Below are 19,164 nucleotides of genomic sequence, written 5' to 3' on the forward strand. Positions count from 1 at the left end.
TTGCCCTATGCTGGACAGTGCTTCTGCCCAGGCCCAGGAAAGCCAGAATTTCCTAGGCCAGGCAATCAACTTGGTCTGTGGGTGCCCCAGTTCAGATCCCTGGCATGGCCCAGGATGAGTAGATGGGACAGAAAATTTAAGTGCAGCTACAGGCTTGAATGGCCTACAGCTGTGTGTCATATCTCTGAGATCAGAGCTTTCTGGGTCCTGATTCTAGCTGCCAAGAACGTAAGAGCATAGGAACAGGAATAGGCTGTTTAGCCTGTTCCACCATTCAATGACCTCATGGCTGATCTACAACTTAACCCCATATACTGACATTCATCCCATATCCCTTGATAACTTTGGCAACCAAAGATATACCAATCTCAGTTTTAACATTAGTGATTAATCTTGCATCGATTGCTGTTTGCAGAAGAGAATTTCAAATTTCCACTGTCCTTTGTATGAGGAAGTGTTTCCTAATTTCACTCCTGAAAAGTCTGGCTCTAGTTATTTTTTAACTATGCTCCTTAACTTTGCATTCCCCAACCAACTAGTGGAAATAGTTTCTCCCAATCTACCCGATCTGTTCCCCTTTATATCTTGAAAACATTGATCAAATCACCCATTAGCCTTCTAAGCTCCAGGGAATACAATAAAAAAAGGCAAGTGCTGAAAATGCTCAGGAAGTCTGGCAGCATCCTTGGAAAGAGAAACAGAGTTAATGTTTTGAGTCGAATATTCAGGAGAGTCACATTGGCCTGGAGATGTTAACTCTGTTTCTCTCTCCACAGATCCTGACAGGCCTACTGAGTATTTCCAACACTTTCTGTTTTTACTTCAAATTTCCAGCATCCGTAGTATTTTGCTTTTATTCCAAAATACAATTCTGATTTGTGTAATTTTTCCTTGTAATTTAACTGTTAAGAGTCCAGGTATTCTGGCAAATCTACACTCAATCCAAAGCCAATATTCTTGTTCTAAGGTATGACGTCCAGAACTGCTCACAGCACTACAAGTTGGGTCTAATGAGAGCTTTGTATAGTTAAAGTATAACTTCTACCCTATTCTAGTCCCCTAGATATAAAGGCCAGCATTCCTTTGGTCTTTCACCTTTTCAATTATCTGTAATGCCTTTGGCAGTCTAAAAGAAAGTTGTCTTCCTATTTTGAATCTTCCCGTGTACCTTCATATACCTTCCCATCAGTGGGAGCCTGAGGACAGGCTGTAGTGCCACATTTTGCTGGTCACCCTGAGCCAATGGTGCTTCATGAGCTGTGCAGCAGGGAAATGAGGGGCAAGGTTAAAAATGCCTACTGCATTAAAAGGTGGAGAGAAAGGTAAAGAGGTTTAGGGAGGGAATTGCAGAGCTTAGCACCAAGTCAGCTGAAGGCAAATGGTGAATCATGAAAATCAAGGATGTGCAAAAGGCCCAAATTGGAAAAGTACAGAGATTTCAGAGAGTTGTAGAGTTGGAAGAATTATGGACATGGGGAGGGACAAGGAATTGAAAGGATGAGAATTTTAAAATTAAGGCATTGCTAACCAAGGGCCAATTTAGGTCACAAGCACAGGGTGATAGGCGAACGAGACACGGTGCAGGTTATACATGAATAGCAGAGCTCATGGACAATGAAAGGTGGATGGTTTAGTTGATTATAGTTATAATAAAACCATCGGTGATGGTTTCAGCAGTAGATGTGTTGAAGCAGGGCAGAGATGGGCAATATACTGGAGGTGCAAGAAGACCATCTTAGTGACAAGGCATATAAAATGGCAGATGCACAGGCCCAGGTCAGATAGGATGCAGAGGCTGAGGACAATCTGGTACAACCAGAGAGAGTGGCCAGGGATGGAACTGGAATTGGTGGCAAGAGCCAAAGGTAAAGGCAAACGGGATCTATCCTAATGTCTCCTCTACTCATAAAGGTATATTTGGTGAGGCTGCAGACCCAGAGCAGAAGAACGCTTTCTAGAAGCATGGATTAGAGATTCTGCTGCAGAGAGCAATGGGAATAATCATTGGAGAATTTGAAATGCCACGTATTGGTAGCTTTAATCTTTGCACCTGTTTTGCCTTAAGCCGAAGATACATTTCCAGTGCCCTCAGCCCCTCATCTCCTATTTTACTCACACATCAGAGCGTTCCCTCCTGGGATTGTCAGATTGTTGAATTCATCTTTAAGAGCTGAGCTCCTTTTCAACACAGCAATGAAGACTGAGGGAAAACATGATACAAGCGTATAAAATGTTTGAAACTAAAACAATGTCTCGTCAAACAACAAATGAAAAGAAACTTTAATTTTTCACAGAATGATATGTGGAACAAAATCCTGAAAATGTAATTGTTAATCAACTCCTTTGAAATTAGCAAAATAAATATTGGTCAGAACATAAATAGAGATTATATAGATAATGTGGATTAACCATTATGTTTTTTGGGTGTTGAATAAATGGGAGTGTGCGATTTGGAGGCAGGTGGGAGGTAGCCAGAGGACATAGAATTCAGTAAATGGTGTTCTAAATTCTAGGGTTGCCTGGCAAAAGTGAGAGGGCGGACAACTGTTCTGAATCCCTATTTCCTTACCTTTGGAGATCAGGGACTATTTATGTTATGTTCTTAACAGAGAACTTTCTTGCAACTTTGCCGAGTACAACCCCCCAACAACATCCACCCGACGACACACCCCAGCACCACCCATTGCCGACAACACTGCCTGGCTGCAGCCCACTGACTACACCCACTCCCAGAAACACCTACCGCTGACAACAGCCGCTCAACTAAACCACCCCGACAAAACCCACCCAACTACAACCCACCCAATTACTTCCCCACATCCCCCCCCCCCCGACAACACCCACCAGATAACACCACCCCCGACAACACCACACCGACTACACCCAGCCTCGGAAATACCTACCGCTGCCCAACAAAACCACCCTGTCAAAACACACCCTGGCTACACCCACCCCAGACAACATCCACCAATGACAACACCCCACCAACGACACTCAACCCCGACAACGCGCCCCCGACAGCATCCATAGCCAACAATACTATCCAACTACACCCCACCGGGTACACCCAACAGACAGCACCACTCCCCACTACACCCACCCCCGACAACACCCCACCAACTACACCGACCCCCGACAACACCCCCTGCCTACACATTCTTGATGATGCCTGCTGCCGACAACAGCTGCCCAACTAAACCACCCCTTTCTGAAATCTGACCACCTCTCTGAACATGCTATAACGTAGCACTCAGCCTTGCGGATGCACCACCATGACTCCAGCCACCGCTTGGGCTCTGAAACCTGGAGCTCAGGTTTCTGCAGCTAGCAGCACTTCCTGCGCATGTGGTCATCTAGGACACCGGTAGCATTGATGACTTAGCACATACGACGCAATTAATAACCTCTCAAAGGAAAGCTCTGTAACTGGGAGTTTAGGATGTTACGATCCCCATGGGGATCCATAAGCCGAAAGAACCACATTTACCAAGTGACCCCCAAAAGTAAAAGATTTTACTTTTTGTAATTTTTACTTTAACACAAATCAGAATCAATGTAAATTAAACATGAATTAACAGGCAAATCATGATTAGTACGAACTATAAATTGCATATGGAATAGCAGTCTGTATTGTCTCAGTGTCAGCCACATAGTTAAGCATAACTAAGGAATTCTCTGCTTTACTTTAAGTTAAAGGTACTTTTCAAAACATGTAATGTTTACTGTTCATGACCAGGGTTGCATTTTAAATTGTAACTATAGAACTGGAGAAGTGAAGAACGTTTTAAAATTCATTTATGGGATGTGGGCATCACTGGCTAGGCCATCATTTATTGCCCATCCCTAATTGCCCTTGAGAAGGTGGTGGTGAGCTGCCTTCTTGAACTGCTGCAGTCCCTGTGGTGCAAGTACATCCACAGTGCTGTTAGGGAGGGAGTTCCAGGATTTTGATCCAGCGACAGTGAAGTAACAGTGATATATTTCCAAGTCAGGATGGTGATTGACTTGGAGGGGAACTTCCAGGTGGTGGTGTTCCTGTATGTCTGCTGCCCCTGTCCTTCTAGATGATAGCCGTTGTGGGTTTGGAAGGAGCTACCGAAGGAGCCTTGGTGAGTTTCTGCAGTGCATTTTTAGACGTTACACACTGCTGACACTGTTTGTCGGTGGTGAAAGGAGTGAATGCTTGTGGAAGGGGTGCCAATCAAATGTGTTGCTTTGTCCTGGATGGTATCAAGCTTCTTGATGCTTGGCTAGGGGTGTAGCAAGTTCTGGAGCACAAGTCTTCAGTACAATTGCCAGAATATTGTCAGGGTCCATAACCTTTGCCGTATCCAGCATCGTCAGCCATTTCTTGATATCACGTAGAGTGAATCGAATTGACTGAAGACTGGCATCTGTCATGATGGAGGAAGCCGAGATGGATCATCCACTCGGCACTTCTGGCTGAAAATTGTTGCGAATGCTTCAGCCTTATCTTTTACACTGATGTGCTGGGCTCCTCCAGTATTGAGGATGGGGATATTTGTGCAGTTGTTGCTAGATAAAACACTTAATTTCATTATTGAACATGAGTGGCTTCAAAAGTAAAGTTATGCTCATGATCTTTTCCTGTAGCTTAGCTGCAGACATTTCCACACTGGACATTCAAGGAGAGAAATTTAATCACACAGGTAGTGGTCTACTTTGCGTTTTTCAATGACATCACAAAGTGGCTCTACGTGAACAAATTTCTCCCTCTAAAGGTTTAAGAATAGTCTGTGAATTAAAGGAGGATGCATAGCAAAATGCAAGTTAATTTCAGTTTTGTTCATCAGCATTCTACCAATGCTTATAGAAAACTTACCATTAATGTGCTCTCCTCATATTCCTGTATTGTTTCTGTATTTTGCCATGCTGTCCATTGGCTTCTTTTTTATGCAATTGATTTTGCTAAAAGAAAATTATTCACAAGGAGGGGCAATTTACTGTTTAAAAAAAAATCCCTCCTGATTATGGGCCTGCATTGTAATTTTGCATCAATTCAGGTGCATTGACTAATGCTACTGATATAAATCAGCATTACATTATTAAATATCTTTGTTTTCTGAACTTCCCTTGAACAGAATGTATAGGCGCACGTCAAATATGGTTGGACTAAGCTACCCTCCTTCAGTCATCGATGTGTTAAAGGTATTTTTTGACTTTTGCTTTCCTTCCTCTATGACAATCTCATATCTGTTTCAAACCATTGTGAGGCAAACATTATGAATTTGTGCTGCATTAAAGGGCATTGTTTGACATAACGACAGATTACAGAATTAGGCATTGAGGAAAACATTTTCAATTCACACATGTAACTTTATCCTGATTAATTTTAATTCGAAAATTGTGATCGATGCTAGTTGGATACTGACCTTCGAGCCTTGATGGTCTATATTGCCCTTCGGTTGGGTGAAGCCAGGAACTGGAAGATGAACTCTTAAAGTTGACCCTATATTTGTTTCTCATAAATTAATTTTGCTATTTTTCCCCTTGACACTTGAAAGCCATTCACAAAGTCATGCCCATCTTAACTGATTATTCCAATATCCCCAAAGAGTACTGAACCATACTTATATTCCTGAATCATGAATTAATAATTAGATGCAAATTAAGCCTAGATTTTTGATGCTGGGGTGTTGAACTTGGTGTTGAACTTGTCAGGATTTTGAATGCTTGAATTTGTATAGGTAGGTATTAGAAAAACTGGAATAGAGGTGGGTTGTTGTATCTAATTTTCTTTGGTTAAGTGATTAACTGTGCTTCAGTTGTAGATTTGAAAAGTGTAGGGATCATACTAAGGGGGTAATTTTGACATTGTGACAGTGTGAAATGGGCGATAGTGAATCAACAACCTATTTTACATCTCTTCTGATTTTTATTTATTTTGACTTGAAGTTAATAGTTGCTAGGTTATTGCCCGAGCCATGTGCAAATTGGCAAAGAGACAGACAGATCAGGAAACTTAACATATGGCTAAAGAGCTGGTGGGGGGAAGAGGAATTCCATTTCATGGGACACTGTACCAGTACTGGAACACAAAGGTGCTGTGCTGATAGAATTGGACTCCATCATCTGAATCATAATGGGTGTAGTATCCCAGTAGAAAGGGTAAATAGGGATACAACAAATACTTTACTCAAGTATGATGGAGGGAGGCATATAAAAGAGATGAAACAAACCTAGACATGAACAAAATAGGGAAGCAGAATGCAGGACAGACTAAAGTAAGGGAGGACATAAATGGCCAGTGAGTAAATGTAACTATAGAACAGGAGTATAAAAAAGATGTTAAAAAATAAAGAGGAACAAGAACAAACTGTATACCAATGAGACACCATGATGAATACAGACATGAGGGAAGAATTGAAGGTATCCACACTATCATACAGCAGAGGGCATATCACAAGGGAGGATATGAACAGTTTAGGAAAGAAGTCAAAAAAGACAATAAGGAATACAAAGTGGAACTATGAAATTAAGTTAGCAGGGAACATAAAACAAAATCTTAAAATATTCTGAAGTCACATGCATAATAAAAGGAAAGTTGGAATGAGAATAGAGCCACTAAGGATAAAATCATAGGCTGCAATGGAAATATTAAATGACAGAAATATTAAATAAGTATTTTGGTTCATTATTTTACCATAGAAATGGATCAGATGGATTTGACATTAGAAGATGAGATTAGAAATTTAAGAACCACATTTAAAGTAAAATGAGGAGAAATATTAAATAAGCTAATCAAATGCAAAGAGGATGAAACCCTTGTTCAGATGGATCCCATTCATGCATTTTAAAGAACTCTAGGGAAGAGAGAGCAGAAACATTGTTGCGCCTAGTTAGTGAGAAAATGCATGTCTGGGAACTGCCAACCAGCCATCTGAACACCAGTGATAGGAAGGATAATGGGATCCTGACTAAAGGAGAAAATAGAAAATGGGTGAACGCATGATGATAGGCAATCAGTCATCATGAAGCATCTTCTTGTGCTTTGTTTTGCAGAATGTAGATAAATCGACCTTCAATGTTTTTGCACTGAATGAGGCCAGTGGAGAACATGCACTCAAGTTCATTGTTTATGATCTTTTCACCAGATATGACCTCATCAGTCGTTTCAAGGTTAGTGGGTTGAGTTCTTCGTCTGCTTAAATATGTAATCATTTGCACACATGACTAAATGGCTTACATGCTGCATTGAAAAACGTAGGAAATCGTGACCCAGCTGCATTTCAAAACTATGCATTATACTATAAGATTCCTTGTGGTATTGCACACATGAAATCAAGACCAAGGGCAACATTTTTAGCTTGGCAGGCGGACCAGCATCCAAACCGCTCGAGTGTGAAATAATGTGCGATGACGTTGGCTGAATGTGCCAACATCAATGCATAGTCGCGCAATAGTTCGGTCGGCGGGCACACGCCGAAGTCTGCAGCGCTCGAGCGAATGATTGAAATGTCTGTTAAGGCCATTAAAGGATCAATTGAATAGAATTTTTTATAAAAGCAAAAAACTGCTGATGCTGGAAATCCAAAACAAAAATAAAAATACCTGGAAAAACTCAGCAGGTCTGGCAGCATCTGCAGAGAGTATCTCCGCAGATGCTACCAGACCTGCTGGATAGAATTTTTTGCTGCCTGTGCAACCTTACAGTTGGCGGCCAGGCGAAAAGGCCAAGCGGCCTTTACATTCTTTTGGAAACCTCATCCATGGGCGGGATGAAATTTCCAAAGGGAAATAAAAATTAAAGTAAAAGTTTTAAAATTTAATTAATAACATGTACCTGCTCATGACAGAGTCACATGAGAGGGCATGTTTTATAACATTTTTCAGACCTTCATTTTTTTTTAAACGCCTCGTCTCCCTGAGGTAGCTCCTGTGCCTCAGAGAGATTTTCAAGCACTCACTCATGTGCATGCGTTAAGTTCGCACTTGCCCAGCTTGCCCTCCTCTCCTCTCCCCCGCCCCCCACACACATAGGCAGCGCTGAGCACTTCTGCTCGTGTTTCACGCTGGGCAGGCCTTAATTCGCCCCCCAGCATGAAATTGCGGTCCAGTCCTGCTCGTAGGCAGCAGTCGGCTTCCTAACCGACCCCGCCGACTTCTACCAAGCCCGCCTGACATGGACTAAATTCTGCCCCATGTGTAGTCTACAGTTGAAGTGAATTTAGAAGGCAGGGGATAATTGGACCAGGACATGCAGATATCATTAGCTCCCATTTTAAATAATTTCAATAGGGTTCTCTGATCATCCACTGTGACTTCAGTGGAGGATCAGTAAAATCACTGAAGAAAAGGCGTAATTAATATTCATGCTGTATCTCTGTGGTTTCTCTGATCTTCTACTGAAATTATCATTTATTTTTTATCCATTCATGGGATGCAGGGATCATTGCTAAGGCCAGCATTTATTGCATGCCCCTAATTGCTCTTGTGAAGCCACCATCTTGAACCAATACAGTCTATGTGGCGAATGTACTCTCACAGTGATGTTATGTTGAAAGTTCCAAGATTTTAATCAAGTAAGGATGAAGGAACAGTGATATGTTTCCAAATCAGGATGATGGGTGACTTGGGTGGGGGGGGAGGACTTTCAGGAGGTAATGTTTCCATGTACCTGCTGTCCTTGCCCTTCTAAATGGCGGAGGTTTGGGAGTTGTTGCAGTGCATCTTATCGATGGCACACTCTGCAGGAATGTTGCATCTGTGGTGGAGGGAGTGAACATTTCAGGTGGTACCATCAAGCAGGCTGCTTTGCCATCCAGGGCCTTGAGCTTCTTGAATGTTGTTGGAGCTGCACTCATCCAGACAAGTGGAGAATATTCCATCACAGTCCTGACTTATGCCTTATGGATGGCGCAGAGACTTTGGGGAGCCCAGGTGTGAGATAATGGATGTATGACACCCAGCCTCTGATCTACTCTTGTAGTCATTGTATTAATGTGATTGGTCAATGGGGACTCCCAGGTTGTTGATGATGGGAGATTCATGATAATAATGCTGTTGGTTAGATTCTCCCTTGTTGGGAATGGTCATTGCCTGGCACTTGTGTGGCATAAATGTTACTTGTACTTCTCAGCCTGAGCCTGAACATTGTTTAGGTCTTGCTGCATATGGACACAGACTGCTTCAATATCTGAGGAGTTCTGAATGGCACCAAACATTGTGAAATAATCAGCAAACATCCCCACTTCAGATTTTATGATGGAGGGAAGGTCATTGATGAAGTAGCTGAAGGTAGTTAGGCTGAGGACATTGCCCTGAGGAACTCCTGCAGTGATGCACTGGGGCTGATGAATGGCCTCCCACAAACAGAACCATCTTCTTTTGTGCTAGATGGAGCTTTGTGGAGAGCTTTTGCTCTGACTTCCATTGACTTCAACTTTACTAGAGATGCTTGCTGCCACATTCAACCAAATGCTGCCTTTATGTCTAGTGCTGTCACTCTCAATTCACCTCTGGAAATTTGCATGCCCCCCCCACCCCCAAGTTCCACACCATTATGTCTTGAAAATACATTACCATTCCTTTATTGTCACTGAGCTAGGGAACACCCTCCCAAACAGCACAGTGGAGTGTTTTCACCACATGAGTTGCAATGGTTTGAGAAGGCAGCTCACTAGTACCTTCTAAAAAGCAATTAGAGATGGGAAGTAAGTATTTGCCCTGCCAGCAATGGCCACATCCCATGAATAAAAAAGGGAAAAGTGCCATGAGAGAAGCTACTCCAACAGAGTCGTGCCCAAAGTGATTGGAAATTGTCCAAGAGAACAAACATAACACCTGGCTTCATTTTTTCATGACTAACAATCTCCTTAAATTTTTTCTAAGGTTCCACCACAGTCTTTGCAACCCCCTGCCCTAGCCTTGAACTTGCCTCTTCTAGTTTCTCTCCCATGTCCCCTCATGTCCTCTCTGAATTTGTCTTGTCCATGAGACCCACCTCCTTTTCCCTCAATCTTATTTCTACTAAACTGCTGACCACTCCGATTCCCTTCTTGCCTCCACATGTTAGCTGGTAATGTTAATGGCTCTCTCTCTTCAAGTACTGCCCCCTTGCCTTTAAATCTGCCATCACCGCCCTTCTCCTCAAACCCAACGACGCATCTGTCCTTGAATGTGTTGTTGCCTTCCAAATCCACGTCCATCTTTCCTGGAACTCCCTGTTTGAATCCCACCAATCCTGCCATAACTTTTATCAAAGTCACAAATGACACCCTATGTGACTGTGACCATGGTAAATTATCTTTCCTCTTTCTTCTCAACTTGTCTGTAGCCTTTGACTCTTGGTTAACTACAACATCCTCCTCCAGTGCCTCTCCTCTGTCATCCAGCTTGATAAGACTGCACTCACCTGGCTCTCCATTCTTGTTTATCCAGACATAGTCAGGGGATCAGCTGAAATGGCTTTTCCTCCTGCTCCCTCACTGTTACCTCTCGTGTTTCTAAGGGTCTGTCCTCACGTCACCACCCCCCCCCCCCCCCCCCCATTCCCCCTGCTCATGGCAACATCATCCAGAAATATGTCTGGTTGTATGAGTACACTGCCAACAGCCAGCTCTGCCTCAGTAACATCTCCCTTGACCTCTCCACTATCTCTAAATTGTCAGACGGCTTGTCCCAGTGAACTATTCAGAAGACTGAAGCCTTTGTCTTCGGTTGACAGTATTGGTCTCCTTATTTAAGGAAAGATGTAAATGTGTTGGAAGTAGTTCAAAGAAGGTTTACTAGATTAATACCTGGAATAGGTGGGTTGTCTTATGAGGAAAGATTGGACAGACTGAGCTTGTATCCACTGGAGTTTAGAACAGTAAGAGGCAACTTGATGGAAACATATAAGACCCTGAGGGGATTTGACAGGGGGAATGTGGAAAGGATGTTTCGTTTTGTGGGAGAATCTAGAACTAGAGGTCACTGTTTAAAAATAAGGGGTTGTCCATTTAATACAGAGATGCGGACATTTTCTTTCTCTCAGAGGGTTGTGAGACTTTGGAATTCTCTTCCTCAAAATGTGGTTGAGTCAGAGTCTTTGGATATCTTTAAGGCAGAGGTAGATAGATTCTTGATAAGTAAGGAATGTGAAAGGTTATCGGGGGTATGCAGAAATGCGAAATGAAGGTTAAACTTAGAACAGCCTTGATCTTATTGAATAGCAGAGCAGGCTCGAGGGGCCGAGTGGCTCACTCCTGCTCATAATTCAAATGTTCATATGCTTGTACATACCACAGACTCCATTCCCTAGCCACTGACCCCACCCTTCACCCTGGGAATTGAACCAGACATCTCCCAATTTTGGTATCATATTTGACCCTGAGATGAGTTTCTGACGCAACTGTAACATCGCTAAGACTGTCCATTTCTATCTCTGTATCCTAATTCAGTATTCTGCCTCTGACTCTGCCCCTACCTCAGCTCATCTGCTGCTGAAACTTCATCCATGTCTTTGTTACCTCTCGACTTGTTTATTATAATGGACTTCTAGCCGGCCTCCCATCTTCCTCTCTCCATAAATTCAAGCTCATCTAAAACTCTGCTACCCGTATCCTAACTCACAGTAAATCTTGTTCACTCTTCACCCCTGTACTCATAGGCCCTCTATTGGTTCCCAGTTTTTAAAATTCCCACGATTTTAAGATTTTAGTCATTGTTTTGAAATGTCTCCCTGGCCTCTCTTCTCTTGATCTCTCTAATGTCCTCCAAGTCTTTAAGATCTCTGTGCTCCTGCAATTCTGGCCTCTCAGAAATCCCTGATTTTACCCTACCATTGGGGACCTGCCTTCAGTTGCCGAGGTTCATAGCTCTGAAATTCCCTCTCTAATCCCCTCCATCTCTCTGTCACTCTTTCCTCCTTTAAGACATTCCTTAAAACCTCCCTCTTTGACCAAGCATTTGGTCAGGTGTCCTGATATCTCCTTATGCGGCTCAGTGTCAAATTTGATTAGATAATGTTCCTGTGAGGACCCTTGGAATGTTTTCCCCATAAAAGGTGCTACATAAATGCAAGATGTTGTTAAATCATTTTCACCTCTGCCAGAGGAATAAGACCTCAGATTGGATATCCTTATAATTATATATATATCCATTTAGATATATATATCCTTATGGCAATTTTCTAAAATTTTTAAAACTGGACAATGACCTTTTAAAATGTCTGTGACCATGAACAAAATGAATTACCATTGGCAATCACAGAAATTTGTGCCTCGTTATCTTTGAAGAGACACTAATGACCCCTGTAGGCTGCAGAGACCAAATTCAAAGAGAAGTACACAAAGGCCATCTGCATTTCATAAGCCAGGGCCTGGCCAAGCCAGAGCCTATTTGTCTGCTAGGCGAAAGGACCCCGCAACCTTGCTTTCAAGTCTTAATGGTTGGAACATTTAATCTCTGGTGCCAAGACAAAAGGATACACATGCTTTGTCAAAGCCAGAGTGCGGAGGTAGGAGTCATGTGATATGAACCTCCAGCTGATGGAACCAGTTATATTGCTTCGCTGAACTGAAAACTCAGCCTGCCTTTCTAAGGCAGCAGCACAGAAAAGGGGCTTTGCCCAGATTGAATACCTAGCCCCATCTACGCTGTTTCAACTAGAACTTCTGTACCATCGCCTACAAGACTGATTCATCTCTGGATGTGTCTCTCCTTGTGTGAAGTCAACTCTATTGGATAAGTAAATAATACAACATCAGTTTTCAGCCTGTCAACCTCTGTGAGGGAATACCTCATCAGACTTTGATTCTGGACCCTAGACTCACGTGAAACAATATTTTTTTTTCTGTGGTCTTTGCCATGTAAATCTTTCTTTTCTCTATTCCTCTTTTACTGTATGAATGCAAAGGAGGCAAAGTTGCTACCCTCCTCCCGCGTTTAAGTGAATGCAAATAAACCCTTTGAGTTCATCTTATATCAAGTTTGTTGTGGGGTTATTACTAAAAATTGGACCACACCAAAACTGAGGGGTTGGGAAATACACCACCACTTATAAAGAGGGAAGCAAATCAAAATCAAAACACCTTTCTGTTTATGGAGAGAGGAGAAATCAGGACGGTTTAAATTAACACCTGTCCCCACCCCCACCCCCCGCCCCTCGCTTTCCCAAACACTTGTAATAATGAATGCAAATAACTCATGGATTTCTTTACCAACAGGATAGAGACCATCTGTTTAGCTACTTCCCCCTTCCCTCTGTCAACTAAGAAAAATGGCTCCCCACATCCTGAACCTTGTTTCGCCCCTGCCTGCCATCATGCTCTCCCTGAGCTCATCTTGTTCACGAGGTCAACCTCCTGCTCCTTTGACTCCATTGCAGCCAAACTACAGACCACCTAACGTTCCTTTCTGATACTGGATGTAGTGAAGCAATGCAGTTGTTGTTTGGGCCACTCAGGAGAAGCCCTGCAGTACTCACCAGTGCGGGTGCCAAAGAGGAATAGAAGCATAATGGTAATGATACAGAACTCATAATCCAAAGGCATGGGCTCGTTCTCTGGAGACATATTCAAAATCCCACCCTGGCAGATGGGGGAATTTAAACTCAATGAATTAAAATGTATCTGTAATAAAAAAGCTAGACTCAGTAATGGTGACAATGAAATTACTGGATTGTCAGAAAGACACGTTTGGTTGACTAATGTCCTTTAAGGAATGAAACTTGCTGTCATTACCTAGTCTGGACTCCATGGTTCAAATATGGACAAAAGAGTTAGATTCAAGAGGTGAATTCATCATTTATATAAACAACACAGATGACTATGTGGGGGGTTAGGATTAATAAGTTTGCGGATGACACAAAGATTGGCTGGGTGGTTAACAATGAGGTTGAGTGTCTTGGGCTACAAGAAGATAAAGACAGGATGATCAAATGGGCTGAAAAGTGGCAGATGGAATTTAACCCTGAAAAGTGTGAGGTGATACACTTTGGAAGGAATAATTTGACAAGGAAGTATTCAATGAACGACATGACACTAGGAAGCTCTGAGGAACAAAGGGACCTTGGTGTGTATGTCCATAGATCTCTGAAGGCAGAGGGGCATGTTAGTGGGGTGGTGAAAAAGACATTTGGGACACTTGCCGTTATCAATCGAGGCATAGATTACAAAAGTAGGGAAGTCATGTTGGAGTTGTATAGAACTTGGTGAGGCCACAGCTGGGTACTGTGTGCAGTTCTGGTTGCCACATTATACGAAGGATGTGATTGCACTGGAGAGGGTGCAGAGGAGATTCACCAGGATGTTGCCTGGGATGAAACATTTAAGTTATGAAGAGAGGTTGGATAGACTTGGGTTGTTTTCGTTGGAGCAGAGAAGACTGAGGGGCAACCTGATCGAGGTGTACAAGATTATGAGGGGCATGGTCAGTGTGGATAGGGAGCAGCTGTTCCCCTTAGTTGAAGGGTCAGTCACGAGGGGACACAAGTTCAAGGTGAGGGGCAGGAGGTTTGGGGGGATGTGAGGAAAAACTTTTTACCCAGAGGGTGGTGACGGTCTGGAATGCACTGCCTTAAGGGTGGTGGAGGCGGGTTGCCTCACATCCTTTTAAAAAGTACCTGAATGAGCACTTGGCACGTCATAACATTCAAGGCTATGGGCCAAGTGCTGGAAAATGGGATTAGAATAGTTAGGTACTTGTTTGACTGGTGCAGACTCAATGGGCCAAAGGGCCTCTGTCTGTGCTGTAGACCTCTATGGCTCTATGAGTTATAATGCAGTCTGCATTGCGGTCAACTGCAGGTTAAACGTGCATCAGAAATCCTGTGCCCATTTTCAGGGGCTATCAAATTTGGCTCCCTATATTGTCAACAATTATTTAAGATCTCAACAGGATTGTGACGTAAACTATACTCAGAACAATTACTCTTCTGTTATTTTTATCTCAGAGCTCCTTTTAATAGTTTGCATTAATTGCCTCTTTTTATTAATCATTATTATTTATAAATTATTACTTTAATATACTATGAATTCAAGCACATCAGGAGGGAAAAATACATTAACAAACCAGGCTGCCTTAGAAGTAAGAATTTTGAAGGTAGGAATTGCTTTGGTGTAATGATATTGTTACTGAGTGACTATGATCATAACTTTTTGCAAAGGCAGTGGCCCCATGCCCGGACTGAAAAGTCAGGGGCAAGCAGTGGTATATCGATGCTGTAGTATCCTCCTTAACCAGTGGCAGCCCTGGCCTCAACTCCCCTGAGCTGTCCCACGTGTTGCAAGACCCAGAACAACCCTGTGAGCCTCCTCCCGAAGCCCCGGCACACCCCCAACATCCCCAACACTCCGCAAACAGCTGTGACTCACGCCGACCCGTGGAACTTGCTGCTGCTGCCACTACTGTGAAACTACAGTTTGTTTGTGCATGTGCTGGCCGGGAATTGGCTGGCATATGCGTAGTTTGTCTTCTATTGTGGAGAACGGCCCTGTGCGCATGTGCAGAAGAAAATGTTTTAAAGGGACTAAACCCAGGGCAAACAGTGCAAAACTACAGGTCAGGTGACCTGAGTAGGAGCATCATTACGGAGGAGTTGGCCCATGCAGCAAGGGAGCCAGGAGGGAGAAAGGTCCCAGAACTTCCAGAAGTAAAGTTAATGTTAAAGAAAGATCTAAGTTAAAGAAAGAGCTGCAAAGGGAGCAGACTTGAAGCAAAGTGGGCTTGAAAGAAGCCGTGAAGAGGCAGCCGAAGGTTGGTGTCTCCTTACTGCTGGCCTTTGGAGTGGTGGTGTTCTGCTTGACATGGATGAAGGTCTGAAAGTGTGATTGGAAGGTGAAGCTTGAGTGTGCATGCAGGTGCAGAGTAATTGCAGAAGGTGAGACTGAACAACATGTCAAAGCTGCTTCCCATTTCCGGCGCCATCACATTGCGTGCCAGCCGTCACCTGTTTAGTTTCTACGTATTTATTTTTCTTTGACGCCTGGCTCTCAGTGCCTTGAAGTGGCAGGTTAACAGCTTATAAAATAAAACAGCCTAAACTCCACTGGCCAATTCAGTCCTCGCTGTCAGCAGAGTACATGGATACTCTGAACCCTCTCCTACAAGCAGAATCAAATATGGTGCCATGGGGGGCAACTTATTACAGGTATTCTGCATTTTTATTTAGTGATACATCTTAACTTTCTAGTCATTTTATTGACTTTAGACTATAGCTAGCCTGGGCTTAGGCTAGTGTAATGTAAGTAGGCCCAGCCCTATATGCCGCATCCGAAAACCAAAGTTATCTGAAATCCAAAACGCGATCGGCCCCGAGGATTTTGGATAACGGATACATGGGGCAGAATATTACGCTCGGCATGTGGGCTTGCGCTCAACACTCCTGAGTGTAAAATGATGCACGATGATGTCGGGCGCGTGTCCTGACGTCATCGCGCTCTCATTTTTTTCGTTCGGCAGGCGTGTGCCGTAGTCGGCTGCGCACCCGCCGATAATTAAAAGGCCTATTAAGGCAATTAATAACCTATTTAAATTCAATGTCCAGGCGGCCTTTACATTTTTTAGGAGACCTCATCCACGAGCGGGATGAGGCTTCCTAAAGCAAATAAATATTAAATAAAAGCTTTACTTTTGAATTAAAAACATGTCCCAGCTCATGTGACAGAGGCCGATGGGGGGACATGTTTTATTAAATTTTTATTCTCTTCATTTTTTTTTTAAACAGCTGAGGCAGCTCCGAGATTGGAGCATTCTTTCTCATGTGCGAACTGTGCGCTAGGCCCGGTTTGCCCTCTTCCTCATGCCCGCTGCTGCTCGAGAGCCATGCAGGGCGGGCCTTAATTAGCCCACTCACGTGAAATCGCGGTGCGGAGCCAATCGCAGGCGGTGGTAGGCTTTCCAACTGCCCCCCCACCCCTCCCCCACGCCCCCCCCCACCAAGCACCTCCGCCAAGGGCAAAATCCTGTCCATGACCTGTAAAATGTTGCATAATGAAATTCTAGCTACGTTAAAGACTAATGATCCAAGATACCACCTACTGGCATTAATATTTTTTTATTTAAAAAGCATAGTTTACTGATTTTTGGGGACTCAATGGTTAATACATAGGAAAACAACACAACAATAGGTTTGAAAATGATACGGCCAACACATTTTCTTAGAGTTCCTGCACCACGGTGGGGTGGGGGCAGGGGGTCAAGTCTGCCTCGCCAGGGCCGGGAGGCCACAATCTGATTTTATGGCCATTGTTAATAGTTTCCTTTTGTAATAGTGGGAAGCTTAAGTTAGAACTGGGGTCCATACCTGTATTTTAGATGAGACATTAAACCAGGGCCCCATCTGCCTGTGTTAGTGGATGTAAAAGATCTTCCCCTTTCCAAGAAGAGCAAAGAAGTTATCTCAGGTGTCCTGGACAATATTTATCCCTCAATCAACCTGGTCATTATCACATTGCTGTTTGTGGAAGCTTGCTGTGCATAAATTGGCTGCTGCATTTCCTACATTACAATAGTGATTACACTTTAAAGATATTTATTTGGCTGGAAAGTGCAGAAATGGAAGTCTTTTTTTATACACAGAGAAAGTCCATATGGAGATCAATATCACTCTGAAGTTTATTTTATTTCCACTGGTATTAACCTGAAAATGATCAATTTATTAAAATCAATCTCATAATTTGCCATGGTGGAATTTGGGCTTACAATGTTCTGGTTAGTAGTCCAGGATCATAACTGTTACATAACTGAATCAGCCTCTTTTTCTGTCTAATTTGAAAGAAGCCTAAATTGAAGAAGGATTTTTGTTCATAACAGTCGATTTTTGGTTACATGCTTTCTACTTTTTTTAACGTTGAGATCTTTTTTCACTCAGCTGCAGCATAGCAAGCATTGAGCAGAACATGTGGGACACAGTCCCTGCTTTATTTTCAGCTGACCACTGCAAGCCATTGAAATAATTTGGATTCTTGCATTCTACATTCATACATTTTACCACTAATCACTTACCACTAACCAGACTGAACATCTCAGATGTAATTACAACGTAAATCTTATTTTTATTGTTTTCTTCATTTCAGATCCCTATATCCTCCCTTGTGTCATTCATTGAAGCCCTAGAAGTTGGATACATGAAGCATAAAAACCCCTATCACAATCTACTACATGCAGCAGATGTTACGCAGACTGTCCATTATTTTATCCTAAGAACTGGTATTGTGGTAAGTACTGTGCCGTGATCTTATGTAAACTTGCTTTTGTGCATTTAATGCACTAAAAGTAAACATGTCAAAGCATGTTCTATCCTTTCATATAAGGGGTACAACAGAAAGACAGGGTAATCCCAGAAAGCTAACCTAAAGGCCACTCTTCATCCTATGTGCAGTGCTGCCATGTCCCATTGTTGCCTGAATGAAGAATGTCAGTGCAAGTGATTGCACATATATATATCAGCCTTATGTTGCTTATCTGGTAAGTGGTCCCTGCTTGTATATTTATTCCATTGGGTACATCCATCAATTCTGAGCTGTCAGCAGGAGCTGTGCTATATAGGGACGCAGCACAGATAATCAGACCTACAATCTCTCTGACTCATTCAAACTGAGGTGACAGATTGGCAAATTGAACTCTTTAATCTTGTTCCTACATGCAACAGATGTTACGCACACAGTCCATTATTTGCCATTTCTGAGCCATTTCTTTTGATATTTTTTATTCGTTACTAATAGAATTCAAATAACATTTGGCCCTTATAGTTTGTTAGGCACATCAGTAAAGCCATTCTGAAGTTATGTGTGTTCATGCCTCACAGTATTTAACTTTATGCCTGATGCAATGGATCATAATTTCTCTGTTTAGTAGATTTTGCAACAAGTAGACATGTATAAATAGCAATGTACTCTTATTGGAAAATACTAACAGATTATCAGTTTGCGGAAATTGCTCAAAAGTAGAGAATTAGTAAAAGGAAAATAAAAAGCAGTGTTTTGTTGGTTAGGGCCTCATTGAAGGTTAAACATGAGAAACTTGTCCAGGGCTGCTTGGTAAGAAGAGCATATAAAGCAACATTGAGTACAAGACTCCAAACTATACCCGGGAATAACATTTTCTCTGCCTTCCCTCAACGAGCTCAAATTCGGATAAATTGCTCAATGTCTTTTATGGGTTAGGGCAGCTTCCCTTACACCTATCCCTATTTGTGGAGCCAAAAACATCTAGATTCCT

The 19,164-nt window shown here is 42.7% G+C and overlaps 1 protein-coding gene across 1 annotated transcript in view; it reads left to right on the top strand.

The window, feature by feature from the left end:
- LOC144679417 (dual specificity calcium/calmodulin-dependent 3',5'-cyclic nucleotide phosphodiesterase 1C-like) overlaps positions 1-19,164 on the top strand; it is a 792,900-nt gene that overhangs the window by 620,440 nt on the left and 153,296 nt on the right. The window contains exons 6-8 of the mRNA XM_078539774.1: positions 5,103-5,169; positions 7,024-7,140; positions 18,021-18,161. Coding sequence (XP_078395900.1) covers positions 5,103-5,169; positions 7,024-7,140; positions 18,021-18,161 — 325 coding nt within the window. The remainder of the gene's footprint in view (positions 1-5,102; positions 5,170-7,023; positions 7,141-18,020; positions 18,162-19,164) is intronic.

The sequence above is a fragment of the Cetorhinus maximus genome, chromosome 4, assembly GCF_964194155.1.
Source record: "Cetorhinus maximus chromosome 4, sCetMax3.hap1.1, whole genome shotgun sequence".
Taxonomy (NCBI): domain Eukaryota; kingdom Metazoa; phylum Chordata; class Chondrichthyes; order Lamniformes; family Cetorhinidae; genus Cetorhinus; species Cetorhinus maximus.